The sequence below is a fragment of the Merops nubicus genome, unplaced genomic scaffold (assembly GCF_000691845.1).
Source record: "Merops nubicus isolate BGI_N331 unplaced genomic scaffold, ASM69184v1 scaffold4165, whole genome shotgun sequence".
Taxonomy (NCBI): Eukaryota; Metazoa; Chordata; class Aves; order Coraciiformes; family Meropidae; genus Merops; species Merops nubicus.
The window spans coordinates 4,053-23,579 of NW_008607456.1; the positions used below are offsets into that span (position 1 = coordinate 4,053).

Genomic DNA, 19,527 nt, shown 5'->3' on the forward strand with positions numbered 1-19,527 from the left:
GTGCCATAGTGAAGGTTTGAGCTACAGTTGTGACTCGTCTGGAGCCAGCAGGTTTAGCAAGTCAGTAACTTGCATTTGCAGCATGTGCAGTGTGTGCACACCTTAACGTCAGGTTCCTAGGACACTTTAAAGTCCAGCTCTGTTGGGTGAAATACTGGCCCCAAAGGAGTCCTCTGGGAAACTCCCACAAATCTCATTCAGGGCTAGAATATCACCAGTGTGGAGAACGCCTGTATCTTTAGAGAGACCAAGATAGCTCTTTCAAAGACAATTTCTTTACAGATCCTTCCATGAAAGCTCATACTCCCAAACTCCAGCTGCAATTTTCACACAAACTCTGCCAACTTCAGGCAAGTTGTATTAACCCTACCACTCGAGTCCATTTGTGCCAAGTGAATCCCACATGCCTCTGAAGGTGTTTAACAGTCCACGATGATGGTGCCAGAAGTCTCTCTACCACGCCATTGGTGACCATGTCCTTCAGGAGTACAGTTTGAAAGCAGATGTCCTGCAAGCACTGTGACTGACCAGCATTTCAGTCACAGGTAGCACAAGTAGATGTACAGCCAGGGGCTTGTACAGTACAAGGGTGTGCTGTGCTGCCAGTAGGGTCAGTTAAAGAGCCAGCTGATGAAATGGAGTCCAGCAGATTCAGTGTTTCTAGAGGAATAAAGTTAGGTGCTTCCATTTCCCTTCCTGCCCCACCCCTCCCCCTTGCTCTGAACACGTCCCCCATCTGTCACATTCAGAGTGTCAGCATTTTAGGCCTTCTGTTTTCATGGATTCTTCTGGGAGAGTTTGATGGTGACCGTTTTCACTTCGGTATATTCTGCCAAGGCGTATTCACCGCTGGAAAAGAGGAGAGGAGGGAAAGGGACCAACAGTTGCAGCGTGTCCACGTGGACTTCTCTAGAAGAAGAGATTTCTACACAAGTGCATTTTAGCCACTGCTTGACAGCTGCTGTAGATGACATCAGGCCATCAAAACCAGAGCTGAACAAACACCAGCTATCAGTTTAGCCCGATGCATCTAATAACCGCTACGTGCACGCACAGGAGCACACACAACTACACCCTCTTGTGAAAGAAACATGCAGCTCACAGTAACCCACAAGATGACACCTTCTGACCCTCTGCCTAGTGAAAATGGAGGACTGTTGTGAGAACCCGTAGAAGAAACCTCCACGTTAACATAGCTGTCAGTGCTCAGACAGTAAAGTTACTTTTTCACTGCAAGTAAGCTTCTATCTCCAAGATGCCTTAAAATCAAGAGGACACAGTTGCTCCAGAAGCACATACTGAGGACAGACCCCACCACTGCATTAGGTCTTGGTTGGTGGAAACTGGCTCTATTCCCGTGCCTTGCCCAAGGGATAAACCCCTGACATCCTTTAATTAGCCAGGCAGTTGGGCAAAATAAACCATAAGGTTTCAATATATACGTAAATATTTTGGTCTTGTTCCTTGTTCTTCTAGCTCCAACCTTAGAAAGTCAGAGGTGGGAAGAGGTCCAACCAGGAGCAATGATACAGCAGTTAAGAGAGGTCCAGACACCACCATAGCAAGATAGATGAGGTCTGGGGTGGATACCAGCATCCCCAGCCTTGATCTTTCCCTTGGTCTAAAAATCTAAGTGGTGAGGAAAAATGTCTGCAAGTGGAATTGACAGAACTGGAGTTACTAAGAGCTCCTGAAGGCACCACTCATGTTCTCACATCTGTGCTTTACGTCCACGCTGTAGTGGCTCAGCACCGCCCTGTGTAGCTCACTGCAAGCTTGATGGTTTAGAAGCAAATTCAACAATATTTTCACAGAGTCACAATTGTTATTAGGTTGACCATCCACATTTAAAGAAAATGTTGAGCAAAACTTACAGTTCTCTGCCATTGCCTGACATTTTAAAGCCACCAAAAGGAGCCTGTGCATAGAGCGCATTGTAACAATTGATCCTACAATAAAAACATCAACTGTTAGAAGACAATTCAATACCAAGGAGAAGCAAGAAGATAACACCAGCAACACAAAAAAAACCCCTCTAGAATCTGTCAACTTTCTCTTTATAGAGTTCATTCTCTTGAGAAATCAGATATTAGCAATAAAATCTGATTTTCCTATAGCAACAGAAAACATTTGAGTGGTACTCTGACCTTCATAGCCTCTAGTGGCTAAGACATTCCCGCTTGAGCTGGAACTTCTGCTCTGTTCAGAGCCACACTTCAATAGTCCAACTTATTCCCTAGTTTACTGAAGCAGATTCTGAAATGAACACATTTACTCAGCAAGCTGTCTAAACACTAACAAGCAGCCCCCACCATCCACTTCCAGGTATAGAAAGAACTTGGACTGTGTTAAACAATTGTGTCACAGTCAAATGAAAGCACCAGCCCCATCTCTATAGACACAAAGTAGAAAAAGCTAATGCAGATACTTCCTCAGCATCTGAGAAAGACCAAATGGCTGGAGAGAGACAGGTATGGCTTGGTGCTGATCTACAAGCACCAAGCTTTGTATCCTTCAAAGCCCAACATCCCAATCTTTATGTAAATGTTACTCAGAGGTAAATTCTTCTAGCATCGATTCTTGAAATCAATCCTCTGTATGCATCAAAATTAAGATACCAGTTCAAATACCTATTTTGGGTGGGGTAAAAAAAATTTAAAATATCAAGATTCCATATTTATGATTCTAATGTAAAATAAAACATTTTAAAAGCAAAAAGAGCTACTTATCTTTCTGACAGTCGTGTGATGCCATCTACTGTCCAGACTGATCTGTGCACCTAAGACCCTAACTGATGCTGCCTAAAGATGGCAAGAATAGTTTTTATTGGACGTACAGAATTTTGAAAGGCATCAGGTCTGCTGGAGCTTACTACAACCCCTACATTTTCAGAGTCTTCCAGACGAAGGAGGACATGGATGGAACAAACAAATGGCCCATTTCTGACCAGACTGTGTGTGCCCTGTGGTGCTTACCAGACAGTCCCTGACTGGAGAGCGGAGGCGAGCGCTAGAGCTCTGTCCAGGTTCTTTGTGAACACTGCGGCTGTAAGTCCATACTCGGTACTGTTGGCTCTTCTTATGACCTCTTCTATACTCTTGAACTTCATAATTGGCTGAACTGGCCCAAAAATCTGCACGTATCAATGAAAGGTTAGTACAGGAAACTCTTTGCTAATTGTGGTAATTTTGAAGTAATCTGAATCAGATGCTCTGTTTGGATACCATATTTAAAATGTTACATCCAGCTTTCTAGAAGTCACTGATAGTCTCTTAAAAACTCCTCATTAAACTGACTTCAAAGGAAGTGCAGTGATGTGCTGTAGTAATTAATAGATGCTAAGATCCAGCAACTAATGGATCATCTAGAAGAATACAAATAAGCAGAGTAAGATCTGGACAGGTTTCAAAGGATTCATCTTTACTCCATTTACGACTCTCCTTTTTAACTCAGCAGTTGAGTATACTCAGAAAGTAATGAATATACTGCAAGGATTGCAAGTTTTCTTCCTCGGTTGTAACCCTGGTTTTGCCATTGTATGCACTTTATTTGCATGCAGAGCATTTACCACATACATGTTTGACCACCAGCTTGGCTTCCCAGGTTGCCAGTATATACACAGTACTTCCCAACTTCTGGCATGGAGTCTCTCATCAAGTTCAGTATCAAAGGAGGGGCCCTTTTCTGGCCTGCATGGTTTTGCAGCGCAATAAACCCCCACTGAAGATGAAATACAGTCTCATTTGTGCCACCTTGATGGCCACACTAAGCAGTCTGCTTGATTTTAGGCTCATACAAGTGTTTCCAAATCTCTTCACTTTGGGAGATTCAGGTATTTAACCAGAGCCTTGATCCTAACAAAGGATGAACGTGCATTTGCAACAAAACTGCAAATGAATGAAACTGGATAAGCTTCTTGAGTCATGACTTGGGTTTTGGAGTCAGTTCATTAAAAAAAGGCTTGTCATGGGATTTTCAGCTTTTATTCCCTCTATTTTTAGAATGTAACTCATGCCCAGGCTGACTGATATCTATCCCAGGTTCCTTAGAGATTCTGTGGCAGATCTGAGCCATCTGAACATTTTGCCAGGGGTGAACAGTAAGCAGCCCCATAAAAAGCACTAGGCTAAACTATGAAATACAAGTGCCAGTTAGACCTTGGAAACTACTTATTTTCCATTGGAGAGCATGATGAAAAGTAGATTAACTTCTATTTCAAAGGAATATCACAGGATCTAATCACATGCAGCTTGTTCAGTTTTTCTGCATATGAGTAATGAAAGCCAGAGTATTAGACCTGGACTTTGCTGGCTTCGATCATGTTTTCATACAGGAAAAAAATGGTCAGCCTGAGGGGATTTCACCATGAGAACAGAATCTGGGATTATTTCAGACACAAAAGCTACTTGAGAAAAGTTTTTCAGTGGCATTATAGCAGGGCCACTCCTTCCCTCTTCACCAGCTTCAGGTTCCAGAGTTCTTGTCCCACCTTTCTGCAACAAAGCAACTCTTTTTTTTTATAAAGTAGTGGAGCAAGAACATGGGGCTCTGAGCAACCTGCCTTAGCTGAGATGTCCCTGCTCTGTGCAGGGGGTTGGACTAGATGACTTCTAAAAGTCTCTTCCAACCCAAAACAGTCTAGGATTCTAAGATTCTACTGTCCTCTGTCACTTTGGTCAGCACATACCACAGCTGAGCAATTTCCAGTGCCCTCAGCAGGAGGTGTGGAAGAGCAGCAGGAGGTGTGGAAGAGCACGCAGCTCGAGCAACCATCCAGGCAAACCTCACTTGAGAGTTTAACTCTGGTTTCAGAAAACCTTCCAACTTCAGGGCAAAGAAAATGTAGAATTCCTCCCATCTGCTACAGTTTCAGTTATTTTTGTTCATATTTCATTAATGGCATGGATTTCAGCAGTAGGCTACTGCTGGACAGTCTCAGGAGACTGGCACTGTACCTCTTCTTTGGCGATGCGCATGTTGTCGGTGACCTCTGAAAACACAGTGGGCTTTATGAACAGGCCTCTGTCCTCAATGGCAAGACCCCCACACTCCAGTTTAGCCCCTTCTTTCTTCCCGCTTTCGATCAGCTCCAGGATTTTATCAAACTGTTTTTGGTCAATCTGTGGGATACAAAAGGAAAAGAAACAGACAGCAGAGCCTTCGTTGTCACTGTTGCAGAGCCTGGAGTGACGGTACGTGGCCCAGGGGCAGGTTTGCAGGGCACTGTCAGAGCAGGTAATTCTCCTCTCAGTCTGTGATACAGCTGGCAGGCAAGAACCACGCCGAGACACAGGACAGGGTGTAGCCCAGGGCCACAGAAAACAGAAGGTGAAGTTACATGTCATAGTTTAATCTGATGCAATAATTTGCTGCCACATGGGGGGTGTCCTCATTTTCCCTTCCTCCACATCCTGGATCTGCACTCCCATGGCTCACCTCGCTCCAGCTCTGGGACTTACTGATGGTCTCCATGCACTGGTTTAGCTCAGGAGCACCAGTACAGCCTGAGATGGGTCCTGCTGGGCTAGTGACCTGTCAGCTCAGTGAGGGATCTGACCAGCAATGGAAGCAGCTCAATGGAGGGACAGTCAGGGTGTACAAGCTATTCCATTGACTTTGCTGCAACGTGCAGCCTCACCCACAGCTACCTGTCCCCAGCTGGAGGAACCCTGTGGGCTCTGCCTCCACCTCCTTCCACACATGCTATATGAACCAAGACAAGCTCTATTAGTGAGGTGACCTCAGAACAACTACTGCACTGAATCCATACTTTTAAAACCAGAATCACTTTTCATGGGTCTTAGACTAGTACCATCCCAGCACTTTTCAGTTCTCTGGACTGGGAGCCATCTCCTCACTTTTAACTGCCAAGCTTACCTAACTCCTCCCCACCCACACCTAAACATGCAGTAACCTCAAACAGCAAGTACTGTTGTGTTACTAGACTTCAAACCAGGAGTTCCAGTGGAGGTGGGGAAAGGCCAGTGCAGTTACAGGACACTGAAGCCACACAGCTGTGCAGCCCTGCACCAGGACTTGGAGGAGACACCATGTTCTCCACAGGCAACGTGGGTCGTGTGCTGGGAAGAGGTGCAGAAGCCCACAGCACTTCTGATCAGTGCTGATCCTACTTTGGTGCTCCCCCTGCAGCAGTGTACTGCAGGTACCATCAGGTTGCAGACAAATAGATGTGGCTGTTCAGGGGATGCACGATGAAGTGATGAAACACCTCATCACAGCACACTGAAAATGGTAAAAGGTTTATATGGAGATGTTTTAAGAAAGTAAAACTAACAAAAACCTCAACAAATGCACTGAGGTGATTAAATAAGAGACTCCCCTCACTGGTTCAAGGTGTCCTGGCAGTCTGGGAGGTTATTCTGAATGCCAGGTATCTCCAGATGCTCATACTGGTTCAAGACCCCTTCCCAGGCATCTGTTTTTATTTTGGCAGGGCCAGTTGCCAGTTGGGACCGTTTCCATGGGGTGTTCCACACTCAACTCCTCCAGATTACAGACTATATCCTGTCCCTAGTTAATCCTGGCCACACGCAATCCACGTTTTCATGCTTCTAAACAAATATCAAAGCTTCAGGAGGGTGTCCTTGGGGTACTTCTGGTACACAGCAAAGACAGAACAGCACATCTCCTGCCACACAGACACACGTAGCACGTGCACTGTGCACAGCCTGTGCTCAGTGCTCACGTCCTCTCATCTGTTAAGATGCTACCCAAGAAATCACTTGATGCTACTGCACAAGAAAATGTGTGCCCTCATGTAGGATACAGAGTGGCACACAGTAAGTTTGGCAGGTGTCATACATATTGTCTATTTCTCTGGTTGCTTAGTTGCCAAAAGTAAATAATTTGAAAATATCTGCAAGTGCTTTCCAACCTGGCATGTCTGTGATCCAGACCAATCCAGTTCATCCACTTCACATCACAGAAAACAAAACAAGGATATTTATACAGCTGTAACTTGTTGCAAGGCAAACTATAGTTAGATGAAAAGACACTGGGGAAAGAAAACATTTGTAAAAATGACATGCAAGGGTGGAACTGTTTGTCATTGTAACTAGAGCTTGCAAGGCTTGTTTAAATTCTGTCCCCTACTCCACTATTATTTATGGTTCCAGCACTGACTTCTATTAGAAACACATGACCTGGTAGGGCAAATTCTACTATTTGTCCATCTAATTTAAAAGAGAGGAAGATTTCTAAAGATCACTGCAATGCTGAAAGTCTGAGAACCCCCAAATCTTCATACCTTGCTTCATTTAAGCCAAGATTGTGAGGAACAGTTTTTCCTTTTCCCAAAGCTACAGAATAACCACAGAAAGTAGATTCTTTCTACTTCCATCTTTTACTTTCATGCTTTAATCCTAAAGTATACAAATATCTATAGTCTAAGGAAAATATTCATCCCCTTAAAAATCAAGTAGGTTTTGGGGTGAATAACTGCTGGTTAGCAAGTGCCATGAGGCAGCCTTAGTGCTCATTTTATTCCTGTAGACCAGGTCTTGTAGTCCACAAATCCCAGTATCTGGGCTTCTACAATAGCAAAACTAGTCCAGTCTTTTCCTAATCCCTGTTCTAGTCCACCAGGACACTGGTCTCCCCTAAGGCAGTCTGGATGTGTGTTGCACTGGCTGTATAAGGCACTGGTTAACCAGTTTGCCATCCCTGCAGCATGATTTTATTGCTTCCTGTGATACAGCTCACAGGAATCCAAAGTTACAAAATGCCCTTGGTCTACATTTTAGGTTGGCACTCTACTCAAACAGTCCTGAGCACCCCTCAAGTTTCTTGTGGTGTCCTTTGAATTCCAGCCAGCCAACAGAGTCAGACATATGTGAGTTTTGGAGAGGTCTCATCAGAAGCATGTCTCATTTTTGTTTAAACTTAATACTGTTTAAATTTGACCTAATTTTGATCAGAGCAGTGCAATTTATACCACCACCACCCAATGCTGCAGCTGACACAGTATTTTCCCCATGCCTGTGCCACGAGCATCGGTGCCAGTGCACAGTAATCCACATCAGGGAGCTGACCTGAGCAAACCCTTTCTTCCTCACTTCCAGAGAGGCTGGATTAGACCTGAACCAGCCAGTTCCCCCATCTACTTCATAACTGCAGTGCCATACAGGAACACACACTTTCCCAGGACTGGTTTACCTCAACTTTAAGTCCTGTTGCCCCATGCTGTCCTGCACCAGGCTGTCTCAGCAGTTATTTAGAGCACTGTGCCCAGCCATGGTGCAGCTTGGTTTCAAGGAGCACTAGCTCAAAGCCTGGACTGCAGAACCTCTCCCATCTCACACTGAACTCTGTATTGCAGGGGCTGCTGGCTGCCTGCAAGCACGTGGAGCTGATGTAGGACCAAAAGGATCATGGGCTACAAGCACTGTCAGCCTAAAGGCTGGCTCCACCTCCTTCCCACTGCTGGCTCCTCAAGCCAGTGACCATCCCAGAGTGGGGTCTACCCAGCAGCATGTGACCAGTTTTGTAGTGCTGGGGTGTATGTTCACCTTGACCCATGAAGAAGGAGAATGAAAGCAACGACCTGGACCTGAAGCAACTAGGGCCTGAAGGGGAGAGATGAAGAACAGGAAAATGGATTATTTTGCCTGGTGATTCTTCCCTTATCCATCAGCTCAAGAAAAAAAAAAAAAAGGCAAACCTCACTTCACAGCACAGCAGGTTCCTTCAGGAACAGAGGAAAAGGTTGATCTGAAAGCTTCCCATTTGCACAGTAACTTGTGGGCAGGTGTGAATCTTTGCTACTTTTGAAGGTATTTTAAGCCCTTGTGATACTGCATCATTTCTCTCTTCTGTTTGAGTTTCTGTGTGTTGCATCTTACAGTGTAGGCTCCAGAGAGCGAGCAACCATGGCCACAGAGGAAGTGGTTGTTCCTTTGCACCTACAGCCACATGAAAGCTTTGGGATTAACAGTTTCCTCCCACTCTTTCAACACTTTCCCAACCTGGGCTTGATTGTTGCATGCCCAGAAGTTCCGGGGTGTGGTGTGTGTCTCCCCTAGTTGCAAGTGTAACAGGTAAGCCAGGACAGGGACAGAGGACAGATGGGCCATATTTAAAATCTGGTCAGACACCACTATTCTGACTTCCTGTTACCCTTCATTGTCACATTCTCCCTCAAGCCACAGTGGAGATACCAGAGGATGATGCCCTGCCATAGTGCTCACTGGGAAGTGCTCTGAGAGCCTGGCCAGAGCTGGGAGCATGGATGAACTGAAATAAGCATCCCAGTTTCTGCCCAGGGCAGAGTGTTTCACCCTTTAGAACCTCACAACTACTCCCTGTGATTTCAAGGGCTGTTCTCATGAGATCAGTGATCTGCCAGAGCAGCCAAGTGGCCATAGTCCTGACAGGACCACAAATGCAGCTCACCTTCTGCTACTACTGGATAAGGCTTAGGATGATGTTATATTAAAAAACAACCAACCAAACAAGCAAAAACCAACCAAACAAACCTGAAAAGCTGACAGCCCTTATCAGAAGGTAAGAGCAGACCCTGAAATGTTTGAGGTTTGGGGGTCAGCTCATCTCTGCCAACACCAGTTCCAGCCTGGGATTATTCTCCTAAGGACTGCCAAGCTGCTTGAAATCTCTGTCTAGGCAAGTTACAGGGACAGATGTGGTGTCAGCATTGAGCAGGGGATGTACATCACCTTATTCCCCGTGCATGAGGACATGCAATGAGGTTTTGCCATGCATGACTCATGTGTAAATGATCCAGGTAAGGGGAGGCAGATGTCCTCACAGCCATCCCTTCTCTGAGAGATCCTACATAGCATCAAAGAAGAAAAAATCACAGTGCAGCACTGAGAACTGGAGGCCCAGGCTATAGACAGGGATCCCCTCTTCATTTATGGTAGCAAACAATGTCCCTGTTAGAAGATCTGACCCAATGATCATCTTCCTCCAGAGCACCCCACCACAGCTCAGATTGCTTCAGAAGGAAGAACTAAGAGGAATGCTCTGGAAGCATTGACGAGGTTGGTCGTGACAGTGGCTTGGCATGGTTCTTCCTGCTCATTCAGCCAAAACTTCTCCAAAGGCTCAGGAAAAGAGAGGGAAAGTGGGGACTCAGGAGTCCCTGGGCTTGTCATCACCACCACGGCCAAGCAGCTGAGTGGCCGTTTCCACAGCTGCACTCTGCTGTGCGTTGCTATTGCTCACTGCAACGTGCTTTGTATTACTGCAGCAGGGAGACAGCCCCTGCCAGGGAGCTGGATAGGAACCCAACGGAATGCATTTGTGTTTAAAAAAAAAATTACAACATAACATTTCAACAGTTGTGATTAATTGATATTTAAAATAGAGAGAAAACTAAAGCCACGATGCATTACTCACCCCGCGGCACTTCTGACGGCACCGTATTGGTAAGGATAATATTGACACAGGGAAAAGTCAACAAAAACACGACCAGGACCCAAACAATAACTGCTCTCAGGCACACAGTTACCTGGGGCCCTTGCTCAGTCCTGGCATCGAAGGGGTCTCCGACGAGCCTCTTCTTGGCGTACTCCACGCTGCGCCGCACGAACTCGGGGTACACCTGCTCCTCCACGAAGACCCGCGAGGCGGCCGTGCAGCACTGCCCTTGGTTGAAGAACACGCCTTGATGGGCACATTCCACTGCCAAGTCCACTGCAACACGCCCCGGGAGGGAAAAGTGTTACCACAGGCATGGATTCAGCCTTCCAGGCTTTCCAGACTTGGGTTTTTTTTTTTTCCTTTCTCTTTTAATGCTGACAAGGGTCCACACCCATTGAAGGCCTCGTAACTGCCCCCAAATCAGATCTTGTATTATTTATCCCCCTTCCTGCCTTTTGTCTCAAGGTCTAGTTTGCCATAGCTCACAATACTCTCTTCCACAAGGACTCACTGAGAGCAGTCACCAGTTCTTCTTGCTCTGGGAACTGAGATGTGGATTCCTAGACACTCTGCATTGGTTCCTGAAGACCAGTTCCAGTCGTGATTGTTTAGGACACAGTGGGTCCTTCTGTTGTACGGCCAGCCTGGACCAGGTCCTTGGAATGCTCACTGTTAGCAGATGGCTTTCAACCTCTGCTCTGCTGTGCAGATCATCAAGATCATCAAGTCCAAGAGTTAACCCAGCACTGCCAGGTCACCACTAAACCATGTCCCTTAGAACCACATTTAGGTGTCTTTTAAATCCCTCCAGGGATGGAGACTCCACCACTGCCCTGGGCAGCCTGGGCCAGGGCCAGGGCTCTGAAACTTTTTCTGTGAAGAAATTTTTCCTAGCGTCCAGCCTAAACCTCCCCTGGCACAACTTGAGGCTGTTTCTTCTTGTCCTATCTTTTGTTCCTTGGAAGAAGAGCCTGATTTCCACCTGGCTCCAACCTCCTTTCAGGGAGTTGTAGAGTGAGAAGGTCTCTCCTGAGCCACTTTTTCTCCACGCTAAAAACAACCCCAGGTCCCTCAGTCGCTCCTCACAATATCTGGGCTCTAGACCCTTCCCCAGCATTTTAGAAAACTGCTTTCTCCACTGCTTGGTTCAGGAGTACTGCCAACCAAAAAAAAAAAAACCAGCAGAAACTCTCAAATGTAAGATTTATCTGCAATTGCAGCCATCCCCAGGGAATGCAACAGTAAAATGGTCTATTCATTTGCCATGGGAATGGTCCCTGTGGTGGGCAAGAGGTCTAGCAAAGCAGAACTGCATCCTACTCTTGGACAGAAGTTTCCTCCAGCCTTTTGGGTGGGTACAGTGGCAAACACCAGCTCCATCAGCTGCCAAAGGACAGCAGAGACACACAAAAAGCACCATGCTCTTAGTCTCTTCCAGCAGCCAATACTTACAGTCTGCATCTGCACACACAATGCAGGGGTTCTTCCCTCCAAGCTCTAATGTCACCCTTTTGAGGTTGCTTTTAGAAGCAGCTTCCTTGATCAGTTTTCCAACCTGTAACATTGAGGCACAAAGAGGACATGAAAATCTAACTCAGTGGGTCAAGTGTGATGCTAACAAGGGTAAAAGGGCCTGGTGGTGGCTGAAGAAGGTGGAAGTCATGGATAGCACTCTTAAATGATTTGAGTTTCCTACAGCTGTGATGTGTTGGGTCAAAACCAGCCACAGAAACACAGAATAGCAGGGAAGGGCTGGAAGGGAGCTCTGGAGATCATCTCACCCAACTCCCTTGCCAAAGCAGGTTCACCTAGGGCAAATTACACAGGAATGTTTGGAATCTCTCCAGAGATTCTCTCCACAACCTCTCTGGGCAGCCTGCTCTTGGCAGCTCTGAAAGGGCAGGCCATGTGGGAGAGCTGCATGAACTCTATCTGAAGTTATCTGCTACCCAGAGCTGCAGGACAAGGCATCTCCCACCCAGTGCAAGCTAGTGAGCAACACTGCCAGTCAGTGGAGCATCAATGTTTACAAGTTCTACTTACAAAAACTGGGAATTCAACTTCTTAGAGTAGATCTTGCCAAGACAATGATAAGAACTCGCTGCTCCTATCTGTAACCACTCTCATACCAGATTGAGATTTTAACATTTAGGTGAAAACTATTTCTTTCTGGCAGTTTAGGCTGATCTGCTCCACACACAAGAGCAGCTGAGACATGTTCCTCCCAAGGCAATACCTGAGGATGTCAACACACAAACTCCAGCTAGCTGTGCTGTGGCACTTTCTGCCCAGGAACCTGCTCTAACCATCTGGTGGGATTTATTACAGTCACCCTCTCCTGAAGGGAAGGATTTACTCTGCTTCCAGAATTTAATCAAAGTAATGTCCAACTAAGGTTTTTTTTTCCCCCCACAGAGAAATTAATTCATATCAAATATTTCCCCTAAATTCTGACTGAGCTATTTCTTTCTTACACTGGTAAAAACCAGTAATTTCTTTTTCTGTTTTTAAAAAATGGAATTCCTCACAAGAAGAGCATAAATCAAGCATTAGAATAATTTAATAATCTAATTTTGTTAGAAATGTGTATGAGTTAAAACCATTTGTGACCTTCAGTTGTTGAGACAAGTTATTTTTTTTAAGTGTGACCTTATATTTTTATTCCCCCATTTTGTAACTGCTTTTCTTGTATTTTACCTTTGCACATGGCAATATTAACTTCATTTCTACCTAAAAATACTCTTGCCCTGGAGTGGAGCTGTGAGAAAGGAAAACATGGGGCAGTTGGCCAGCAGTTACAGGTTTGCATTTCTTATGGTTTGCCTTTGTAACTTAAGCAAGACTCTTGAACCTACAGTACAGATCATCTCTAGTCACTCAACAGCAGGAACCAGTGATGCATCATCCTGCAGACACACACAGCTTTGCAAGAGGCTTTACTACCAGCTAGCTGGCCAATTAATAAACTAAGGGAAAGGAAGAAATGTAGCTGGAAAAATTCATGTGGAGTTTAAGATCAGTATTTCCAGACTGGCGCTGAGCCCAAGCTGGGGCTTAAAAACTAAGTCAAAATGTATTTTGAATTTGCTTCACTTCCTGGCTCAGAAACAGTAGCATTATGCTGCAAATACTGCAGAGATGCGGCTGAACTCACAGATGGGTGGAGGGGGAAGAAAACACTTCTAAATTACACATGCATTAGCAAAGAATCTGTCTCCCTCGGTGTTTCCTGCACACCCATGGATTAAGAAGACAATCACAGTGTCTGCAGGAGCTTTTTGCCTACAGGGTCCTGCAGCTGAGATTTTCCTTCTGCCCTTATTCCACTGGACACTGTTTTCATTAAAAACCCAAACAGATCCGTGTGGGCTGGGTGAGTCCATACATTCTTATTCTTTTCACACAGCCAGCACCTAATCTGGGCTAAAAGTTTCTGATCTAGGATTTGGAGAGAAGCATGTAACTGGGTAAACTCTTGGATTAGAGCAATGATCAAGAGAATAAATCTCGTTGTGAACTTCTATTTCATTGCGTTCCTGTTTGTTCCCATGATCCCTGTATAGAAGCAGAGGCTTAACACACCTCCTATGGGACAAGAAGCAGTCAGCACGTACACCAAGCCACTAGATGGTACTGTTGTTAAATGCAGCAGCTTTTCCGTGCTCAGCGTTACCTTTACCGACCGAGAATAGCATTCGAGGTAATTTGTCATCGTTATGCAATTAGATTACACTCTGCTGTTATGAGGACAGGCAGAAAACGGATGAACTCGGCAAATGCTCAGCAAGAATAGGGTTACTCCAGGAGATAAAAGTGGAGAGACTGTATTTGCCTCAATCAAACCCGCTGGTGTCAGCATTTCCATTCTTTGGAGGCTGCCCCTCTTCACGGGGTGTGTATATATTGCAAGAAAAATCTAGAGCAGAGAGTGGAAAAATGTTCACATCTCTAAGCAAGCTTTTGTTTGAGTATTTTCAGCAGTGACTACAGGAGACAAATATGTTTGTATGTCACAGCTGTGGGTCAATTCCATGGACTAGGCCAAGCCGTGCTCTGCTTTCCCTCATGGTAGGTACAGAAGAGCACGGCTGTAGATGTGTGACAGTGCAGAGGTCTCACTTCCACCTCTCTTGTAAGCAAGGCAGCTGTAGCTATTTACAGGAAAAAACTGGACAGAAGGCACCTTACTGTGCAGGTCTCAAAAGAAGCTCAAATGTTAATCCCATCTACGTCAGCAGAGGAAGCCTCAGGCACAGGGCCATGTTTTTATTTAAGTCCTAGTTCCTCAGAGGTAACTAAAGCCAAGGAAGAATTGTTCAGGGCTCTGACTGACATGTTTTCCAGCTGCACACGCTTGCAGGGCAGGACTGGCAGGCAAATGTGCCCAGAAGCTCCATCAGGTCAATGACATGATGTTAAGTCACTGCCAGCCTCTCCTGTACACTGTCTTACCTCATGTCAGAGCAGCTATTGCTTACAGCTCTCACAGAAATGTGGCAGTTGAGCAAAACCCAGTTAACAGAGATGTGGATTATCACAAGCAGAAGGCCTGAATTAGACAAATCCCAAACACTCTCAGAAATCTGGTCGCATGGAATGTGATGGAAAAAGGTGTGGGCGATACAGAAGTGGTCAACATTTCTTTGGTGCAGTATCACACAGGTGGCAGGTTTAGGAGAGAATGCAAAGAGGAACTGCAGGTGTTTTATGAGACATCCATCACCTACCTTTGTTGATCCAGTAAAAGCAATTTTATCAATGCTGTGATGGGTGGAAATGGCCGCTCCGGCTGTGGGGCCGTAGCCTGGCACAATGTTCACCACACCTGGAGGGAAACCCACCTAAAACAGAGGGAAAGTCCAGCTCTGGAGAGAGAGATTTCGAGCACTCTGAGCTGATCTGGACTCCTGAGAGCTGCAATTCAGTTCTTAGGAAGCTTGAATCAGTCACACTTATTCCTTGCAATTAAGAATTGCAAGCTGCAGACCAGGAGCCCATATCAGATACATCACCATATTCCAGACTTCCCAGTATCATGGCTGCATGCTACCAGCTGGAGCAGACATGGGTGAAAGTAACAGCCATGCTTAGGAAATGCCAAGTTTCAGTAAGAATTCTTGGAGGAGTCCCAGTTTCAAGTGAAAAGAAAGTGAGTCTTTTGGCCAAACTTGGCCCCCAGCTACTGCTGTGCAGCTGGAGCCAAGGGGTAACTGAATGAAAGTTTGTTTTGAACAAAGGTTGACATTTGTGGTTCTTCAGGGGCCAGAGGGATTAAGAAGTCAGTAAAAACTCACTTGATGATGGGGCTAATAAAAGAGGAATACAAGAGCAGATGGTAACAGACTTATGCCAGTTTCCACCACATTTACAACCTAGATTAGCCAACTAGTAATTTTGCCAAGAGAGACAAATAGCAAAACTTTAGGTGAAATTCTAGTGCAAGGGGAAGTGTGGGACTTACTGGCCTGATTTCCCTTCCTGAAACAAGAGTTTCAAGGATTATGCTCTTCTAGGCTAGCCCTCCCCTACTCCTGATTGCATAAGGTTGCTTTCCCTGCAACTGCTAACAATGGAATTGCAGGATAGTAAACATTCACTTCATTTCTGGTGGCTTTTTAACATAAAATCTTGATAAATGCAGTTGGTCCTTCCTAACATAGAAAAAAAAAAATGGAAGTATTTGTGCATGTCCCATCATGCAAAAAATTATCTTAAGACGATTTTTTTCCCCCCTACTTTTTATTTTCATAAATTGGAAGGGCATTGTTTCTTCTATGGGTGTGACAACAATAAAAGTTGAGTTTCATAGAGTTTGCATCTTGGCTGGTGAGTTTTCAAGAAAATACTGCATGTCAAACTGTGCAAGTAATGGTGTTTGGAGGCAGCAACAAAGCCACAAGGAAGCAGAAAAATCGGTTCAGGCCACACGGAGCCAAATCATTTTTTCTGTTTTTCAGCAAAAATTTAAGCCAAAATATTTTGGTTGGCCCAAAATTATCTCACTGAACCTAACACATAGCTTTGCTTGTGTGTTAGCATCATCTGCATCCTTTTAAAGGTTAAAAAAAGACCCCAACTTTAACTTATTCTTCTGAAAAATGGCAAAGAATGTAGCTAATTTTGGGTGGAGAAAGGAGCATCTTCAAATAAAATTATTCTGCTCTAATTACAGTTCTGCCTTGAAGGACACTGTGAGAAACAGGCAGCTTAGAATTTAAGCTAAAAAAAAACTAATTTCACCAGAACTGAGAGGCTTTTTGGGGGCATAATGCTATGCCTGTACTTTGGGAACTGTATGTCAGAGTGAAAAAAGCAGTGCTGTGGCAGGGCTAACTAGAAGTCATGGAAACTGCACCTTATGCTCACTCATCTTGTGTAGTCTTATGAAGTCAATTAACCACAGGAGATACTTAACTGGCAGCATTTTTGCAGTGCCTTCCTCACAGAGGAGCCCTAAGTGTCCATTATTAAGATATCCTTCTATTTTCTCCCAGGCTAAGCCAAGAACCAAGTCATCATTATCATTAGACTGAGCCTAACAGACAGACTTCTCCAGCTGAGAGGCAAAAGCTCAGCTTTTAGTTTTCCTCACAATTAGTCACACAGGTAGCTTATATGATAGCTATAGAAAGCTGATGCACCTCCCACCACCCCTCTATGATCAATAGATCTGAGGGCACCTGAGATCCTGCCTGACAAACCCTAAACCAACGTTTTTGAGTTGCCATTTCAAATGCCAACCTTCCCTTTATGTCAGTATGGAGTTGGCTTTACAGGCCAGACGTAGCAAAATTGTTCCATGAACTGCAGAAATTGTGAAGAATTGTTTCCCATGGTGCCCTGTCCTGGCTGAATTATCCCACTTAGAAATGCACAAAAAGCTGCTGCTTAATCACCCCCTTTTTTTTGTCCCATTGTCTAATAAAACTGAGCTATAGTCTTTCTCTCATTTGGGAGTGGGGAAGGCAAGGCAGAGAAATAAAAGCACCGTTTTTTCTCTCTGCAGCTTCCTTGAGAAAGAAGAAAAACCTACAGGTTTTGTGCTCTTTGCCACCTCCCAGCCACGGCCAGTCATGAAGGCCTGTGTAAGAAAAGACTGAAGACAGAGGTTGCATTCTTTCCTTTGTGAGGCTTTAACATCTTGAAAAACCTAAAAACCTACAGAGCCAATTCAAAATACAGTCTTGCTTACAACCTTAAAAGCACAGTATCTAGACGGGGTGTTCAGATTTCCTTACCTCCTTGATGAGGGAGCCAATGTACAGCGACGTGAGAGGAGTTTGTTCAGCTGGCTTAATAACCAGAGTGTTTCCACAGCACAGGGCTGGTGCCATCTTCCAAACCAACATCAGCAAAGGGAAGTTCCACTGCAAGAACACAAGGCTGGTCAGACCAGCCCACCACAGCCACCTACTCCTTTCCACACAGCATTTTCCCCACCTTCACAGAGCTCAGGGAGAAAGAAGCAACTGGGAGGACAGCCACAAAAAGAAGCAGCTGCTTACAGTACTGTGTTTGCTTGGACTAAGGAGTGTAACTTCCTTCATCTCCCCCCTGGGATCCCCAATCCTGCTGGCAGTCCTCAAGCTAATCCTGTATGTTGGACAAAGCTCTGCGTGATGTGACCTCCTTCTTTACAGGAGTGTGATCACACTTGGTGTAGGATTTTGGCTGTTCACAGAAATGGTGTTGGAGGCAGTATCCTGAAGAATCATTTTTGTACAGTGTCCTTACGTGGGGGAATTACAAGGTGCAACTGCTCATTATTGGAAAAGCAAATTTTTTTGTGTTAGGTATTGGCTGAGTAGTTAGGAGTTGCACAATATCATTGAGTTCCAGGTTTATAACTAGGAAACTGCAGTGGGTTGTTCAGTCATGGAAATCCAGGGGAGGTCTTATACTCCCTTCAAACTGTAAATTGCTCCTTTCCAATTAGTTTTCTTATTTGGAATTAGGAACCAGTCCACATCAGTTTCCTCTGTGCTAATCTCTTTCATGGTCGTGTGTATTTGTAGAACTTGGAACCTAAGCAAGAAGTGGAAAATCTAGCTCACACTGAATCTCAGAAAGGTCATTTGGCAGCAGAAAGGATTTCTTCATTAAAAATAATTAATGCTGCTTTAGGGATGATGGAAGCAGGCCAACAGTAAGGAGACTTCTTGTCAAGGCTCAAGCCAAGGGCCTTCAGCTATCAACAAAGAAGCCAAATATGTTAGGAATCCACAAATTCACACTTACAAATAAATTAGCAGGGTAGCTTTTAAGAGATGAGTTCTGTTCTAATCCAGCAGCCCTGAGACAAAGCAGAATTCAGTCTAATGTACCATTCTTTAACTTGCCTCTCCCTCTTTCCCAGACCTGTTTTGTTTCAGTGATTTTTCTCCAATGGCCACATCCCATGATTTGTCTTTTCTCCTAAGCCTTCTGGAAGGCCTGACCTTGCAGCTTGAGCTATCCACACCTACACCACTTGTCTACACTTCCAGAGTATGACATAACTCTATTAGGAGCTTTCTGTAGCAGAATGGTTGGTGAAAGTAACAGGAAAGGACTGCAGGGCTGCCTCATGACATCACCTTGGGACTAAGCTTTAGCTCAGTCATATGCCCCACTTTCTAGGAAATCCCTTTGCTAAAGAACATTGGTTTAATGCAATGAAGCTACAGGAAAAGGGAGGATTGTTAATTGGTCTAGGAAGACATAAGCAGAATACTGACAGAATCTCTTTAAATCAAATAGGAATATACAAACTCACTACTGCTGCTAGAGAACAAACTGGAAAAAAAAGATGAAGGGGATTTGTTCTAAGTAAACTGAAGATAAATATGGTTTTGTTGACCCAAATCATCCTTTTTACAAACACAGTGTTGAACCTGAGTCAAATTTGGTTCTGTACTTTCTATTGTATTTATTGCTGATGTAAGGTCAACCTGAAATACTAGGAGTCCCACTATGTCCCCACACAGTGGCCTTCCAAAGCATCCCACACATAGGCTTTTAAAGGGAGAGTTTTCAAAAGCATTGCTAGTGCCAAAGGTGGCTGAAGTGTGACCAGGAGACAGCTTTTCATTGGGGAGCAACATGAGGAATCTGACATTTTGATCTCAAATCACAAATTCTAGTTGC

The 19,527-nt window shown here is 44.8% G+C and overlaps 1 protein-coding gene across 1 annotated transcript in view; it reads right to left on the reverse strand.

Annotated features, from left to right (window-relative positions):
• Nucleotides 1–482: 482 nt before the first annotated feature.
• The window catches only part of ALDH1A3 (aldehyde dehydrogenase 1 family, member A3), a 30,175-nt gene continuing 11,130 nt past the window's right edge, over nucleotides 483–19,527 (reverse strand). The window contains exons 5-12 of the mRNA XM_008939925.1: nucleotides 17,640–17,768; nucleotides 15,129–15,242; nucleotides 11,854–11,956; nucleotides 10,490–10,674; nucleotides 4,956–5,120; nucleotides 2,976–3,133; nucleotides 1,875–1,949; nucleotides 483–849 (exon numbers count right to left, since the gene is read on the reverse strand). Of these exons, the coding sequence (XP_008938173.1) occupies nucleotides 777–849; nucleotides 1,875–1,949; nucleotides 2,976–3,133; nucleotides 4,956–5,120; nucleotides 10,490–10,674; nucleotides 11,854–11,956; nucleotides 15,129–15,242; nucleotides 17,640–17,768 (1,002 nt within the window). The 3' untranslated portion in view covers nucleotides 483–776. The remainder of the gene's footprint in view (nucleotides 850–1,874; nucleotides 1,950–2,975; nucleotides 3,134–4,955; nucleotides 5,121–10,489; nucleotides 10,675–11,853; nucleotides 11,957–15,128; nucleotides 15,243–17,639; nucleotides 17,769–19,527) is intronic.